Source organism: Parasteatoda tepidariorum, chromosome 4 (assembly GCF_043381705.1).
Source record: "Parasteatoda tepidariorum isolate YZ-2023 chromosome 4, CAS_Ptep_4.0, whole genome shotgun sequence".
In the NCBI taxonomy this organism is placed as follows: domain Eukaryota; kingdom Metazoa; phylum Arthropoda; class Arachnida; order Araneae; family Theridiidae; genus Parasteatoda; species Parasteatoda tepidariorum.
The window spans coordinates 21,501,248-21,518,946 of record NC_092207.1 but is presented as its reverse complement, the minus strand read 5'-3'; the positions used below and the strand labels follow the sequence as shown (position 1 = coordinate 21,518,946).

The following is a 17,699-nucleotide window of genomic DNA, read 5'->3' as shown; positions in this document are numbered from 1 at the left end:
GAAGTACATAAACCTGAGTTTCGAGTCAAAAGAAAACTTGTTTCCCAGATGCATTTTACAAGTTAATACTTGACCGTATTCGTGAAAGATTTAAATACAAACAACCAGTAGCCTGTCAAAAACAAAAACTGTTTAAAATTTCGGGGAGTGGATAGTATTGTATATTTAATTAACATTTTAATTGTTTAAAATAAAATAATAAATGTGTCTATTCTGAAATTCTCCTCTTCCTTTGAAAATGAATAATGATTAACTGATTTTATTGACTTCTAAATATTATAATCAAAATGTCTCCTTGTTGTGGTCAATCTGAAAATGAACCCAAGATGGACAAATCCAAAAGTTGTACTGATGTGTTTTGTCTTCTCATCTTTGGAGTGTTTTGGGGCCTACTTATATTCATAGCTGCCTTTGCTTTTGTGATCGGTAATCCTATGAGTCTCGAATATGGACAGGACAGCTTCGGTAACACCTGTGGAATGAAAAATGAAGAATTGGGAAATATGACATTTTCTGGCATGGATATGACTGATAGGCCTTATTTATTTTTCTTAAACATGACAAATTTATATCAATCTTTGAAAATCTGTGTAAAGCAGTGTCCTTACAGAACACTCAGAGATGAAGCAGAGGCCAGAGATTTTGAAATTGCCACCGGCTCGCGTCTATGTCGCTACGACATAACTGAATACCAAGGTCGTAGTCGCTTGTATCCTGAACCAATAAATGAAACCATTGCTAATGGCCACTATGCTTGCCCTGAACCACCCATATTTGCCACCAAGCCAATATTCAAACGCTGTATTCCTCTTCCAGTGGCAAACTTTGCTAGTGATATTATTTACAGTATTTATGCTTATTTAAATAGTTTTGATACTATTCAAAAGGTTGTCAGTGATGTTTATGCAGTTAAGTTTCACATTCTTGGAATGGTTGCGTTAGCAATTGTTTTATCCGTAATTGTGGTTTTATTGATTCATAAGTTAGCTTCATTTGTGTCTTGGATAATCATGATTGTAGCTTGCGTAGCATGCATTGCAGGAACTGTTGTACTGTGGTGGACTTATATCGATCTGAAGTGGCAGCTGGATTCTACCAGTACAGATGAGACTCTTATTGAGTCTGTGAAAAATGAAGAGGCCTTTCTAGTGTATTCTATAATGACAACTATATTTACCATAATTTTATTATTGATTGTTCTTGTAATGAGAAAAAGAGTGAGCATTGTTGTAAAGCTGTTTACTGAAGCATCTGAATGCATTAAAAGCATGCCTTTAATTCTGTTGCAACCTGTTTTTACCTTTATAGCCCTTGCTTTATTTTTAACTTTTTGGGTCGCTGTTTTAGTAGCAATCGCTACTGCTTATTACCCCGTGAGAAACACAATTCAAGGCCCTCTACAATTTTCAGCTCCTCTTGCACCATTGCCCTCTAACTACACTCATCTCTCACCAGAACCTCAACACAATCTGGTAAACAGAGCTTTCACGTTGGTGAGTTTTACTGAAGGTTCATGGGTTCAGTATATGTGGTGGTATCACATAATTGCCCTGGTGTGGACCAGCGAGTTTATTTTGGGGTGCCAGCAAATGGCAATAGCCGGAGCCGTGGCTACTTGGTACTTCAGTCGAGATCGGAGCACGGTCTCTAGTCCTGTTTGCAAATCTGTCACCAGTCTTTGCTTGTATCATATGGGATCTGTTGCATTGGGTGCTTTCTTGATAACAGTGTTTAAGATTCCTAGATTGATCCTTACTTACATGATAAGTCTAATGCGCAAGCATCAAGAGTGGAAATGCGTAGCCTGGTGTTTGAAATGTTGTACTTGCTGTTTGTGGTGCATGGAAAAATGTATCAGATACCTGAATCACAATGCTTATACTATAGTTGCCATACAGGGTGTTGGGTTTTGCAGTGCTGCTAGAGAGGCTTTTGACATCTTGATGTCAAACGCCTTGCAAGTTGCAACTATAAATAGTGTTGGCGATTTTGTTCTGTTTCTTGGCAAGTGCAGTGTCACTGCCATCACTGCATTCGCTTGCATTGTCATTTTCAAGAATGATCCAGACTTGTATTTCTATGCAGTTCCTGTAGTTCTTATTTGTGTCATTGCTTATTTTATTGCTCATTGTGTCTTGTCAGTATATGAAATGGTTATCGACACCTTGTTTTTATGCGTCTGTGAAGATATTTTGAGAAATGATGGTTCAAAGGAAAAGCCTTATTTCGGGGGTAGCTTAGTCCGTTTCATCAAGGGCACAGAAGGGGGGCACAGTTTACAGCCTTTAAACAAAGTGGCTGATAACTCAGAAACAGAATAGCGCACAATGTAAAATCTTGGAAAAAGGTTTTGTTACTCGTCCATAGCTAATTTTTAGCAATGTTTGTTGCCCCACCTTGCGTGAACCAAGTTTTTTAAAAGAAACTCTGTCAGTTTTATATGAAGATATGTCTGATATAAAATGAAAATAATATACTTAAATAGAAGGCACTAAGTGGTGAATGATATTCTGCTGTGTCTTAAATGAAAACCAAGTGGAAAAAGAGTTTGCCAGGACATGGCCCTCTTTTGACAAGGATAACAGCTATTCTATGTAACCTTTTATAGCTTAGGGATGCCAACTGCTGTTTTTTTGTTTACTTTTATAGTGATTAAATCGTCCGAAACAATTTCAATTAATGCTTTTGAAAGTAATATATTGGATATGGAGTTCAATTATAGTTAAATATGGTAATCTAAAGTCTACTTAGATAATAACAAACTGCAAATCTAAGTTTTTGATTATATTCCAGCTTGTTAATTCATTTTTTTTAAAAAAAATTTGTATATGAACCACTATTTGAGCATAAAATAGTTTTCATTTCAATGTTTTTTTTTTTTAAACAAAAACTTATTTCTTTTTTAAAAATTTGTTGATCTGTTAGCTGAAATTTCGAAGCAATTATTAAAAAACATTATTGAATTATATTTTACCTGTTTTCTGCATGGTGTGAAGATTTTATGTAAGTTTCAAATTATTGTGAGAAAAAACCTATCATTATTATGATTCTTCTTGTTTTGTATTGATTTAAAATTATATTCTTAATATTTCATTGAGATAAACACTACTTGCATTGAATATAAGAGAGCTATACATCTGAAATGTGAAAAAGCGTTGCTTATAGGGGCAGTGACTGAAATAAGCAATACTATCTGTTTTAATAATAATTAAATCGTTCAATCTGAGTATCATTCGAATTAAAATTTCGAAAATATAAAGATATTTTTGAAAATCACTTTATGATGCCATATGAAATTTTGCTTTAGTTGATGAAAGAAATAACTTTCTCTAATTTCTGATTAACTCAAACTTTTACTTATCAGGGCAGTTATATGTCATAAGTCGATCTTTGGATATTTGATTGACAACCAGCACACTTTATGAATACAAAAAACTATTATAGTATAATAGTTGTTAAAAAGTTATTTTTTTGTTCTAATCATTTCATTTCTTAGTCTTATGGCATCCAACATAAAAGGGATGATTTTTTCTGTTTCTTTTGTAATTATGACTAGCCAGCTCTAACTCTTCTGAAGATAAATCTTTAAAAAGAGCCCTTTCAAGGTTGGTATCCCTGAAGTATTTTTTTATTAACCTTTTTTCTTACAGAAAAGGCTTTGATATTTCTTTTTTTTTTTTATAAAATATATCTGTATTTTATTTGAGTAGTTTGTAAAAGTGATAATGAAATTTTATTTTGCTATGTATAAATTTACATAATCAAGTTAGTGTTTAATATATTCAAGCTTTTGTATGTTATATGTAACACCCGGTTATAAGAAATTTTATCGAGTGTTTGTGAAAAGGTTCACAATTCCATTTTAGTACTTATTTTTATTTACAGTTTAGTCCTATTTTTTGTCTAGTCTGATTTATTTCTTAAATGATTCTTTGTAAAGTCATGAGAATTTTGTTTACCACATTCAAAGTGCTTGTCATTGCTATGTTTATCCATCTAAAAAAAGTATTGGTGCTTTTTTATAATTATATATAAAATTATTATAAATCTTATATAAAATGACTGCACAATAAAATTGTTTTCACATACTTTATTATAGTGGATTATTAGCAATTCCTACTCGAAGAAAGTAAATTATCCAAATAATGAATTAATAAAAGTATTTATAAATTCAAAATGATAAATGCTATAACATCAAATCGTATTTAACTGAGATATTTAATAACGCAGAAACATGCCTAAAAATTAGGCAGCCAGGATTTTTTTTAGGGTGGGGAACAGGTGGATGTAAAAATATTATGCATCTATATATACATATACTTTTATTAGTTTTACACCTCTATTTTTTTTCTTCTTTGATTGCCAAGTAACTAGAAAAAATTATGAAATAAGTAAACGAGCATATAATGCAAAGAAATTTTTATACTAAACATTGTTGAAACTTAGTGTTTTTTTAATAAGTTTTTAAGTTTAAATTTACATGTTAAAAACTATCTGAACTAAGATGTAATATTCGTTTTTGTAAATTTAAGATAAATAAAAATATTAAAATTTATCACATTTAAGAAGTTTGAAAAAGAATTAAGAAACAGATAATAATGACAAGAGCAATGATTTTATGATTTAAATTTATTTCATAAAAAAATATTCTTACAAAAATATTTTAACTTCTTTTAAAACTTAAAAATATCAATTGCAAATTTTTAATTTGTTTATTCAATGTGAATTTTTTTTTTTATGTAAGCAACCTTGGAAAATAACTTGGAAATAAATTAAATTATTTGTTCTTACTAAATACTTGAAAAACTGATATACACTACCTTTCAAACTAGGCAAACTTGACATTTGTTAAGAGTAACTCATAAGCAAAAATGATGAAAGTTCTAATTATTTCTAACTATAGTAAGAAAGAACAGAATGGAGGAAGGTCCTAGGGAAGACTCTGCCCCACAAAGGGCTGTCATGCCAATAGATAAATTACAGCAAGAATCTCTCCCCTTTCTCTTAGAAATAGAGATCACTTTTCCTTGTCATTCTAATTTTAAACAGGGTGCGTAGCGTTTGTAAAAAGTACTCAAAGGTGCTTTTTTCAGCTGGCGTTTTTAAAAAGTGCTTTTTTTCCGAATAATTTTTCCCCCCTTCAGTGATATCTGGTGGATCCCATGCATTTCACGAAAAATGGGGAGTTTGCTACGTAATCATTCTCGTGGACTTCATGTCGTACCCACATTATGACTTGCGCATGCGCGCACACTTGAAACCGAAACCTGAGTGCTCCAATTCCGATAGAGAATATCAGATCCTTATGAAATGTTTTTCTTTTTAATTTTTTTCTTGTTTATTTTATTTTACTTCTAACACTTTTTTTGACGTAGGGGGTATGGGTACTTTTGTTCTGAGTTCTGGGTCAAGTTGAATTCACTCGGTGATGTGGGAAAGTACTGATTGTTTCGATTCACGCCCGTTTCTTTTTGGGTTTTTTTTAACGCTAAAAATGTTTATAAAAAGTTTTTGTTTTTCAATAATATCATTGATTGAATAAGAATTTTTTGAGTGCTTGAAAATTTTTTAAAAAGTGCTTATTTTTTATTCAAAGATTTGGCTACGCACCCTATTAAAGTTTTAGCAAAACTATGATGAATTGACCAAGTTGCTGAATTTCAAATAGGTACAATGAATCATCAAAAAATATACCTTATAAAAAACATTTTTGAAAGCCCCCTATTTTGCATCTTTGCCATGATGAATCTCTATTAGTGCTGCTGATTGAGTAAAACTGTGTGCACATTTTAAACCAGCATACTAGATATTATACATATAGAGCTAAATACTTATTTGTACGGGTTAAAAAAAAAGAGAAAATAATCAATAATTCGGCATTGATCAGCATTACAAATTCATGGGCAAAATTAAAAGACATGTACCAACATGATTACGCTAAAACTGTTGCCTTTATATTATTAGATTGAGCAAAGCATATTTTTAAAAGTTTATCTCATCCAAATAAAGATTAACCATATTCAGTATCATCTGGTATAATGTTATTGCTCAAGGCTAACTCCTTATAGTAAAAACTTACAATAATCAGCAATTATCTTCGGTATTTATTCTTTTTTGTGGAGAATTTCCACAGAACCCATGCTAAATAACTTGATAACCATTTTAGTGTAATTGGGACCTATTAAAACAATACCAATTTAAATTATACCAGTAGTACCTATTACCAAAATTAATTAAGCATTGTTGTGATTAATAGTAAGTGATTTTATACAGTTCTATTAAACAAATAAAAGCCTTTTCTTTTCATCTTGGTAAAAAAAATGAACATCAAACAGTATTTCACAAGTGAATCAAATGCATGGGTGCTATCATTTTAACGATCAGTGCTAAGTTAAGTTACATGCGATTATTTACGGCATTAATTTGAAACAAATCTAAATAATTTTAATAATAAAATTCGAAAAATACTGATCTTTAACATTACTAGTGAAAAAAAGAGAATTATAGGAATCTCAGAGATGACGGGGATTTTTAAAAACCAGCTTGTTTAAAAGAAAAGGCCATTTAGGAAAATAAGGACCTACTGGCAGCCCTGAAAGAGGATAAAGAACTGTCATAATATTTTAATTAGCAAAAAATACTGTACTTTGTTTATCAAGGCGAAGAAATTTGCACTTCGAATAAGTAAGGTAGCTGGTGGAATCACATCGATATTTTAGTCAATAATGATTTGTTTGTAATATAAAAAGATATAGAAAAATAAATCAGACTTCTACGACTTAAAATCTTTTTTGCACAACAAGTTAAGAGTAGTTTTGTACTATAAAATCTATTAACATTCTCTATTTCAATTGCAACATTTATAATTGTTTTATTAACATGTGTGCAGAGTTAAAAATGTAAATTATTTTTCGACAGGGAAAAATATTAATTTTAAAGCGAACTGCACACTTGAAAGTCTTAACAAGCCCTGATCTTCAGTGCACACATTGAGACCCTATGAGTGATTTATAGTAAAGTAAAAATACACTGCTTGATTATTGCTACGGAACAGTTACATTTTTCAAAATAATTTATAGATGAAATGAAACTAAGTATATATTTAGTAGAGACAATGTGCATTTATTATTATGCAAAATAGTTCAGATATAGACATATCAAAAAATAATAAAATTTACCTCAGAAAGATGAGAGATTACCTGACACTAATGCACATTTTGCACCTGTTATTCATCATAGTGTTCTAAACAATCGAAGAGTTCTTGGGATATATTGTCCCGTTTGTCTCTAATGATAAAGAATCATCTATTTGCAATACCGCTGCGATGTATCGCTACATCGCTCAAAGATGTTAAGCTGTGTTTGGCCATTATGCCTTTCCATATTGATCATGTTCATGAACCTATTGTTGTGAGCAATGTCCCCTCTAACTGATAACTAGTCATAGTAAATCTGGATTTGTCAGAGAACATCACTCTCGACCACTGCTGATTACTTCAATGCATTATTTTTCGACAATGGCAAGGTTAAAGCAGAATGCATCAAACAGGTTCACGTGTATGCAAAACAACTTTATTTTTTCCCCATGAGATGGTTCTGGCAGAAACATGTGTACTGGTAGTGGTTGCAAGATCTGCTGCTTCCTGTTTAGGAGTGCCATTTCTGTTCCTTTTCGCTACTGGGAATACGTATCGTTCCTCTTGAGGTGAGGTGTTCCTACAATGACAACCAGTAGGCTATTGCATAGCATTTCCATCTTCAGCGGTCTTTTTTTTAATCGCAAGATGACATTTTTCAACACTCTCAGTACTGCAACCACAGTGGTGACATTTTGACCAGTTGCAAGTAGTCTAACTTTTGCCCATGATCGTAAGAACTCAAATGATATCTTGCTAACATTATACTCTTAATTATTGTACTGAATTTTTGAATAAATGAAAAGATAGTGTGCACTACGTTTTATACAGATAACAGCGTACTGTGCTACCACGCCTCTCTACACTTGATTTCACTATTATTGGTCGACTGTTGAGAACACTAAACTTAACTCAGCGGCGCGACAGCCCATAGAGGGCCAAGGCCTACTGTGCCCATCTTAGTTTTCTTGACCTTTGGCGCTGGGGTGCAGGAGCAGATGTTCCGGCCAGGTGGTCAACCAAAAGTGGAATCCCCAGTGTTTAGTGCCCAAGCATGCTTGATACTCATTTATCGACCCACTGAAGGGAGGAAAGGCTGAGTCAACCTTGCTCGGCCCGAGGATCGGACCAACCTGTGGCACGACAGCGCGAAGCGCTACCGCTCAGTCAATGGGCGTCGTCGAGAACACTATTTTGCCTAAATTAGGTGTTATTTAGCAATTGTTCAGCAGTGTATATTGCTATCATTCTGAGTTACAAAGTTAAAATGTATGCTTCTTCAATAGAAATTAAGAATACTTATTAAATCAAAAACAATCTGTTAAAAATGTACAAAATATTTATTTCATTGATTTGCAATTAGATAAAACTATAAAACATCAAACACCTATAAAAATATAAGTTTTATAAAATAAATAATTTGATTAAAATTCTTCTTAAAAGCAGAATCCTTTAAGTTTTAAAATTAGATTATCACAGCTTTCACGTTGGAAAATGACGTCATCTTCGTATAATTGAACTGGACGTGTAGGTTTAAACAAGAAAGGAATCTTTAAGAATTTTTTGGACCTATACATAAAAGATAAAGAAAAATTAAAAAGATAATATATCAATAACATGAAGATTAATTAGAACAGTGGCATTCATTGATTGAATAAATAAGAAATTCATTTAAACAGTATAAGAATATTTTGGTTACATTCACAAAAGATAAATTAATAAGATAATACGAGTATATCAATAACAAATATTAATTAGAGCAGTGGCATTCATTTTTTTAAACCATGTATTATATATATCAAAGTAGAATTTTAATTATCTACTCCCCAAAGTCAAAGAATTCCACAGCTGCATCACTGATATACAGTGCGAAAAAAAAAAACAGACCACCCTCAGTAACTTTTGATCTAATGATTGGATCTTCCTGTTCTAGGACTCAATCTTAATGGCTTAAAGGGATGACCTCAAATATGCTAATTAATAAGTACAGACAATATTTTAAATTATGAAATCAGACACAAAAACGTACTTTCTCTGAATAAACATATTTTGTTGTTGTTGACGGATTCAGATTTCTGACCCCCAAAATATGGAGGGCAGCCGCAATCTGGGAAATATGGTCACACTAGTTTGGACCCCTTTTTTTCTTTTGTGTGTATTTCGCCATCTCAAGGCTTATTCAAGCGAATCGAAGTTTTTTTTACATACAATTAAATTATTCGTTTATCCAAAGATAATTCCATGCAAAAAATAACCTTACTTTCAGTAAATATTTATAATTTTTTTTTTAAAGAATAGTGGAAAAAATTTTGAATTGTAAGGTATGCAATTTATTGCATCATTTTAAAGAATGTAATTTTACATGGGAAAATACAAAATTTGAGAAAAATCAGTTGACTAATTCTTGAGCAATCAAATTTTAATTATCTGATTATCTAAAATTTAGATTTCTCAGAAACTTTTCGACCAATTTCTCTTCAATTTTGTTATGCATTCATGAAAATTACATTCTTTAAAACGACGCAAAAATTGTATCCCTTACAATTTAAAATTTTTTCTTAAATAAAATAATAAAAAATTATAAATATTTGCTAAAAATTATTTTTGTATGGAATTACCTTTGGATAAATGATAAATTTTTTTTTTTCAATTCGCTAAAAAAGTTCGAGATATAGCGAAAAAACACAAAAAGTGAAATTAACCTTAAGGGGTTCAAATTTTGGACCACTATTCTGAACAAACTATTGAAACCATATTTCACAGATTGCGGCTACTATATTGAAGGAGAGAAATATGAATTCGTCGAAAATTTTTTTATATCTATTCAGAGGAAGAACATTTTTTTGTCTGATTTCGTAACTTAAAATATCGTCTGTCTGCATATTTGAGGTCATCCTCAGGAACTATTAAGATTGAGTTCTAGATCGATCATTAGATCAAAAGTTACTCAGGGTGGTTCTTTTTTTTGGCGCACTGTACACTAAAAATTGACCCTTATGGTTAAAAATTTGGGAAGAGCACTATTTGATTGTCAAATCTATAATACACAAAGCTTTTAAAAATAATATATAGCATTATAATTAAAAAAAAACACCTAATTTCATAGCTAATTACTGAAAATAAATAAAAATGTATACCAATAATTCAAGTAATTTAATATTATCCAAAGTATGGTATGTATACATATTATAATGTAGTTTTGGAAAATATAATTTTTAAACAAATTTAAAATGTTGAAATAACGATATATTTTGCATTCTATATTTCCTTTTACAAAAGCAAAAACAGCCCTTCTAATCTCTAATATGTTCTTCCTCCAGTGTCTTATATTCGCAGCAACAAATGCTACGTTATAATATTCAAGATTTTTAAATACTTTTCAGTCACTAAGTCTGTGATCTAACTCTGGTCCAGGTCTTTATCTGAACAAGGGTTTCTTAAACTCTAAATTTGAAGGCATCCTTACAAGATTTAAAACTTTTCATGGTACTCCAATTAGGGAATATAAAGATAATCTGTACTTCAAATAGTGAAACCCAGAGAGATTTAATTAATGTTCAGCAAATTATTAGAATAATTTTTTTTGACAATATTGTTTATCAGAAATTAACTAAAAAAAGGCACACACAGTATTTATTATTTACAGTTCACTCACCTTACAATTACTGATGATTGCCGAACAGAAAAAGGGGGCCTCGGCTTAATTATAGTAATCTAAAAAATTAATAAAACATTAGAAAAGGGAAAGTAAGAATTCTGTATAATAAAATGAACCTTTCAACCCACTGAAGGTTCTGTGTGTAAAAAGTCATATTTTAACCTGCAGTCTTCTTCGTTTAACAAAATTGGTTTCTCTATGTTATTAGATAAGAAAATAGAAACATTTCCATTTGCTAAACTGCCAGTGGGTTAAAAAAATTTTTTTTATACATTTCATTCACAAAACATTCTTTTTAAGCATTTATAAATATCATGAATTCGTCCATAATAACATGCAAAAATCTACGTAAAAAAAATTTCAGGAGAAACATTTTTAGTTATCTTTCATACAAGGAAATGCACATGAAAAATCTTAACCCCAAGAAATAAAAAGGCTGGAAATTTCTCCTCAAAGACAGAATAATAATCTAAAATTCTCTGGAATAAAAACAGTTTAATACAACCCATGAATAGCAGCAGAAACATTTATTAGCAATAATGATGTCCGATTAATGTTATTTATAATGATGAATAGAAAAGAATAGTTGTGAATAGAAATTAAAATAAGTGAATTCTCCCCAAATATACCTTTTTAACACTATAATTATAGGACTCTGAAATCTTCATAGTATAATGTGGCCAGCCGTTCTTTTAAAAGTTCAACAAATAGCAGAACTACTAGAATGACTATTGAGTAAAAAATAAAAGTTGAAACTCTTTATGATTGGATCCTTCATTCTCATAAGGATTAATGACCATTTTAGTGAATCAGTGCATTCTAATGATCACATTTTATTTTTTAAATCAATCTGTTAAAATAATACAGCAAGATCTGAAGATTAATCAGGCTATGTAAGCATCATTATATACCTTTCGAAAATTAAAACTAGGTGTTTTTGAGGATTAGAATTAAACATTTCTAAAATTAAGGATTAAATTTTTTTCTGCTTGATTTAACAACCCTATATTTTTCTACCAGGTGAGGGTGGCCCGAGCCTAATTAACAAATAATTTCTTAAGTTAGAAAGAGTAAATTTATGTTCTATTGTAGATAACACTAGGAAGAGTTCATGTGTTAACAGAATCTCAAGTTAAATATCTTTCCCTTCCTTTAATAATACTTAGTTATATATCTGATCATTCTTACTATGACAAATTTTATATTAAAATTAGTAGCTAAACTGCTTCTAAATCTTAACAATAAGCCACAACAACACAAAGCCACATTTAAAATTGTATTTTTATTAGGCTGAATATACCCTTGTAAAGAAATTTATTCAGATATTTGATTTTGGTTTCTACAATGGAATAACAACACTTCATATAAAATTAAGTTTTAATTAATTCATTATTTATCACTACCAATTTCATTTTTGTAGTATAGCTTAAACTGCTGTGTCATTTTTTCTCCAGTAGTGTTTTAAGAAATATAGATTTTGATGGTTGGATAAAATCCTCTTTTTTTAAGCAATTAGGATTGAAATTTGACGCCCGGTGGCTGAGTGGTAGCGCTTCACGCTGTGAAGGTTGGGGAATTGAAATTATTTTAGATATAAGGAAGCTATATAAAGATGAAAACATCATAAAGACATGAAGAAAGACTACAGTTTTTGAGCCATTTGATGAGAATGGTTGAAGGCAGAAATACGAAAAGGTCGTTTTTTGGGGGGGGGGGGGAAATAGCAAGGAGAATGGTTGAAAGACAGAAGAAATGATGAGTAGATAGGTTTGAAAGAGATATCAAACTGATTTAAAAGTCACAAACAATAAAAAGAAAGCCAAAGGATTGGAAAGTTTGGAGATTTTAGTGACAGCAGAGTACTGACTGATTTTAAATTCAAAAATTTCAGAAACAAAAGATGGTAGGGGAAAGAAACAAAAATTATGTTTATTGTGAAAACTGCAAAAATTTTTAAAATCAGTCACAAAAGTTGCCAACAGATAGTGTCTCAAGTTATTGTTGACCAGAAAGACAAGTTGTAGCAATGGAACATGAAGAGTTTGTTGTACAAAACATAAAGGTACCAAGTATTTTATTGACCACCATGAGTTTCTGGTGCATACTGAAACATCAGAGATTAGATTTCAGCTGTATGGAACGTTTAAAGAAATGTAAACATTTAATAGCGCCATCTGATGGCAATGTCTGTAACTAAATTCCAAAATTTCTGTATACAATTTGTGTTGCTTTCGAAATAAACCTACTGTTTGTTTCATTCTTCTGTCAACCTTTTGGCAGAAGAAGCTCACTCTGAAGGCTCAGTTTGAGTAGCAACTTCACATTGTTGTACGGTTAACTTAAACTTAATAAGTCCATTTTCAAAGTAAACCCTGTGAGGCGTGGGCTCCACAGCTTTATATCAATTGATTATAATAAAAACAAGTTATAAAGTTTTCTTACTGGGACATCTTGATCGGTGAAATTTTTTAAGGTCACATAAGCGTGACTGGATTTTCCAGCAGATACAGACAGAAATTTACAAATATCACTTTCAAGGTAGACACCAGTTTTAAGGCTGCTAAAAAATAAATAAATAAAATATATTCGTTTAATTTATGTTTATGTATATATAAAGAAGTCAAACAAAACAGCTCTGAACGCACAGACAGAAAGCAAATAAGAAATAAATCATGGAATGCAAAACCTGATATGTAATATAGGAGGCCTTTAGTTTCGCGAGTTGACCAATCAAATCTTTTTCAAAATAAAATGTTTCCATTTTCAAGTACTACAACACCCATGTCTAGTTCTTTTTTTTCTAGACCTCGTAGAGATAAAGTTTGTATTCTCTCTTTTTTAAACCATCCTAATACAAAAAGCACATTAAATTTTGTTTGTATGAGATAAGTTTTTGAAAATAGTTCTAGCGGGTTTCTGTATTAATTGCTCATTATTTATAAAAGTAATGGAAATGTTGATTTTACCTTATGGTTAGAAGTAATGTGCTACAAGAAGCAAAATTATTATAGTCGCTACTTTTTATAGTTTATAGTTATTTTTTTAAAAAAAAGTGGTGTAGTGAGCAGTGCAATGAGAAAAAAAAAAGCATTTCCTAGATTTTCTAACAATAGCATTTTCTTGTTTAAACATTAGTTTAGTAAAGAAACAAGATTTTAACACAACTAATTTTTCGAAACTGATTGGTACATATTGTTTCGGGTGTTTTTTTTTTGTTGACAAAATGAGAGTGCTCCTGTGACAGAACATTAACAGGAATTACGCATATTGAATTAGCTATTACTAATATTTAAACAAGCTATTATAAATAGCTAATTTATCACTTTGATCAACAGCTTCAAATGCGATGTTATTTTAAAGAAAGAGAAACTATCTTCTTCGTAATTTTTGATGCATTTAATCTTTCTTAAAGGAAACCAAAAAGCATTAAACACTCAAATTAAATATTCAAGGCATCAAGAAAGGTATTAAAAAAGTTGAAGGTTAAAAGAACAAACTCTTAAAAAATAGTTTATAATAATGAAATCTCTCATAGAAACATGAATAAATATTCCTTAACAAATTAATCATGTTTAAGTAAACCATTTTTTTTTAAAATACAAAACCATTTTGAACATGGGTATAAATTTTCTACAGCAAAATTAGTCTTTTAAAAGTAGCGACTGCATTTCAAAAGTAGTTTCTAGTCATTACATTTAAAAAACGTAGTTGCAGGCAACTATATTTATAATAAAATAGTTGAGTCAACTGCAAAAATATAGTTTTTCCGACCACTGAGTTTACCTACAAGCATCCTTAAATTATAATAACACTTAATTCACTTTTTATTATGAATGTAACTTATAATATCAAACAAAAAATAAGTTATAAGATAATAATAGATAATTTAAAATATATACATAGATAAAGCAAATATATAAAAAATATTAACAAAATGTAGATTATACATCCTTGATATAAGTATGCTGAATTTTGTAGAAATTTACAATTATTTGTTACTTACTGTGAGCTTAGTTTCCCTTCTGATATGATAAATAATTAACTGATAATGCAAGCACAGATTGCATTAGATACATTATCTTAGCATACAAAATATTTTTACTTCAGTGCCATATTAGTAAAAAAAAAACTGCAAATGTAAATCATAGGAAAAATAAGGCAACTCAATTTTCCTTGTTGAGAGCAAGTATTTCTAAGATGATATTAGCAGACTCATTAATCAGAAAAATATTTGCAAAATTAAATAAATAAATTACAGTACAATACAAGCACAAATTTTGATACACTAAATATTGAAACTACCCATTTCAAATACTCTATATAACATTATTTTAACCTAAGTAGATTAAAACATACTCATATCACTAAAACTGTAGATTAGTATAAAATTTTGAAGTTCGATTTCTTTCTGAAGTAAATTAAAATCTATTTGAATGTTAAATCTTTAACATACACAAAGTAAGAATAGAAAGAATATTAATACAAAAGTGTAATGAGTTATTCAGCAGATTAACACTAACTTTTTAGATTGGCTAGTTCCTTTTATGTTGCTGTTCAAAGAAGTAATAACCTTTTCTTCTGATGAAGGTATATTAATAGCACCCTAAAAAGACAACATAAATTGTTTAAGACAAAAATATATTTGTAAAGAATATAAGCTACAACAACTTATTTACAGAAAAAGCTGCTCACAGAAAGATTAAATCAAAATTAAAATAAAAAAATTAAGGGAGCTACAGGTATTTTGCAATTCTCAATATTTTCTGATTAAAATGAAATAGTAGGCAATACTTCAGGGCAACCATCAGTGCAACAGAAATAGATCTGTTGCACTGATGAAAGTTGCCCTTTGAGCATCTGAAACAGCTGTCTGTATTTTATAAATATTTTTGTGCTCTTTAACGTTATTTACCTTAGTTTCATACTTTAGCACAAAGGTCGCCCACTTGTGTATTTATGTATTTAGTTCTAAACTGATAAAGAGTTAATTTTCATTCCCTATTGTATACATTTAGTTTGAAGTTTTTAAATATTTGTATAAAATTTCCCTATTGTAAAATGCATAGTTTTAAATATTGTCAAGAAATACCAAACAGTAAAAAAATGTACCTTTCCAGAGATTTTGAAATCACATTTTTCTTTCTGTTCATTCTCAGATTCTATACAAAACTGAAAGAATTGAGAATAACTCTCAAGAGATATAGGCGAGAATCTGATGATTACAGTACAAGTTTCCATGGTATTCAAAACCCCAGAAGTTGGGTGGATTTTCAAAATATCTCCACTGCAGTTATTTTCAAATGTCTAAAAATAATTTAAGAAAAATTAGAAACACAATGTCCATAGCAATAACAATGACATTGAGGATGTCATTCTGCGGAAATGCTCTTCCACAGATACAGTTCTAAACTAACTGAGATAATTTTCTGCACTAAAATAAAAATGCAAGATGGAAAGTTTAGATAATATTATATAAATTAAATAAGCATCAAAACAGATTGTTTCCATTAATATTAAAAACAAATAAGTTTGGTCTTACAAGTAAAAATTAGGGCTTTTTCCCCCAGAAAAATATAAACTTAAAATTTCAAAAATTGGTTGTTGCTAATGGCCAGGTGGTTTGCTTTCAACAACTTGTCACTCCATGTCGAAACTCTGCTTCCATAGAGTCACAGCTCTCCAGTTAAATATTGACCTTAATGCCTTCCTCAGCCTTGCATTGAATCCATGGTATTACATATTTAAACATGGCTGCTTATGAAATAGATGAATATAATTCCCTGGCTTTTCCTGATATATTTTTAAAAAATTCCAGCTTTATATCGTAATATATACTGACAATGCAATGGCCAAAATATACAGTATTCATAGTTTTGGACATTGCATTGTATATTTTATTAAAAAAATTTAACATGTAGAAATTTATTATGGAAAATTTTATTTCTTTGAAATATCTGAAAAAAGAAATTATGCCTTTACAAAACAAAATTCTAGTAGCATATCAATTGAAATTAATGTAGTGGTACTTTATTTACAGTGCACTAGAGCTGCACAATGGGCTATAGGACATGTTCTGGGAAACACCTCCGAGGACGATCCGGAGACATGCAATCACAATTTTGATCCTCTGCAGAGGGGATTGCTGCTTTGGTAGACCAACGACTAATGTCTAACACTTTACGGTGGAACAGTTTAACAAGGACCTATATCGTGCACGCTCTTTTTCCAATGCAGGCTGATCAAAGTGGTTACCCATCCACTTACTGACCAAAGAGAGAAATGCTTGACTTTGATGTTTTACAGGGAATCGTGTCTTTATGAACAATCCAATGCGGGACAAAATTAACGTAGATATTTATGTCTTCACAAAACAAAAGTATAAGTAATCCCAAATTATTTTTAAAACATAAAATTAATGTTACAATTAATAGGAATTAAACCTAATTGAAAGTAAAATGATCAATGATACAAAAAGCTTTATCGTCTTCAAATCTTGTTGGCAGGGAATATATTAAAAATTAAATTAGACAAGAACAGAATGCTATAAAAAAGCACATTTTTTTTAACACTCTATTATAAAATATAAAATAAATTAGAGATACAAACATAATTGAGAGTGAGAACAAGACTAAAAGCGTACGTGGGTGATGACGACGACTAAGCACAAATTATGTAGCTATCTTCTATTATCGTTAAATGTAATAACGCAAAATTTTAAAATTTTGTTTGGCTTTCACTGAAAATTTGCAAATATAGTCTATTAAATAAAGTACACTTCATTAAATTTTCTTTAAAAATTTAAAATATCAAGATTTTTATTATTAGAAAAGGAATTAAATTTTTCATTTCAGTCATGGCTGTTCAGTAATATACATTATTAAAACAGCCAGGTACATTAAAATAAA

The 17,699-nt window shown here is 30.2% G+C and overlaps 2 protein-coding genes across 7 annotated transcripts in view; one reads left to right on the top strand and one right to left on the bottom strand.

Annotated features, from left to right (window-relative positions):
* The first annotated feature begins 28 nt into the window (after nt 1–28).
* Nucleotides 29–4,093, top strand: LOC107444726 (choline transporter-like protein 1). The gene has a single exon (XM_016058939.3). The coding sequence runs from the start codon at nt 288–290 to the stop codon at nt 2,319–2,321; it is 2,034 nt and encodes a 677-aa protein (XP_015914425.1). The 5' UTR covers nt 29–287; the 3' UTR covers nt 2,322–4,093.
* A 4,364-nt stretch (nt 4,094–8,457) lies between these two features.
* LOC107444724 (centrosomal protein of 192 kDa) overlaps nt 8,458–17,699 on the bottom strand; it is a 69,431-nt gene continuing 60,189 nt past the window's right edge. For 3 of the 6 annotated variants that reach the window (XM_043039715.2, XM_043039716.2, XM_043039712.2), the window contains exons 33-37: nt 15,904–16,098; nt 15,315–15,397; nt 13,237–13,354; nt 10,792–10,850; nt 8,458–8,705 (exon numbers count right to left, since the gene is read on the bottom strand). In XM_043039715.2, coding sequence (XP_042895649.1) covers nt 8,573–8,705; nt 10,792–10,850; nt 13,237–13,354; nt 15,315–15,397; nt 15,904–16,098 — 588 coding nt within the window. In that variant the 3' untranslated portion in view covers nt 8,458–8,572. The remainder of the gene's footprint in view (nt 8,706–10,791; nt 10,851–13,236; nt 13,355–15,314; nt 15,398–15,903; nt 16,099–17,699) is intronic. The other 3 variants (XM_043039714.2, XM_071179497.1, XM_071179498.1) reach the window with 3 other exon arrangements.

What these genes read in the sequence shown, in the direction of transcription:
- LOC107444726 (XM_016058939.3), top strand. Translation starts at nt 288, where the DNA reads ATGTCTCCTTGTTGTGGTCAATCTGAAAATGAACCCAAGATGGACAAA.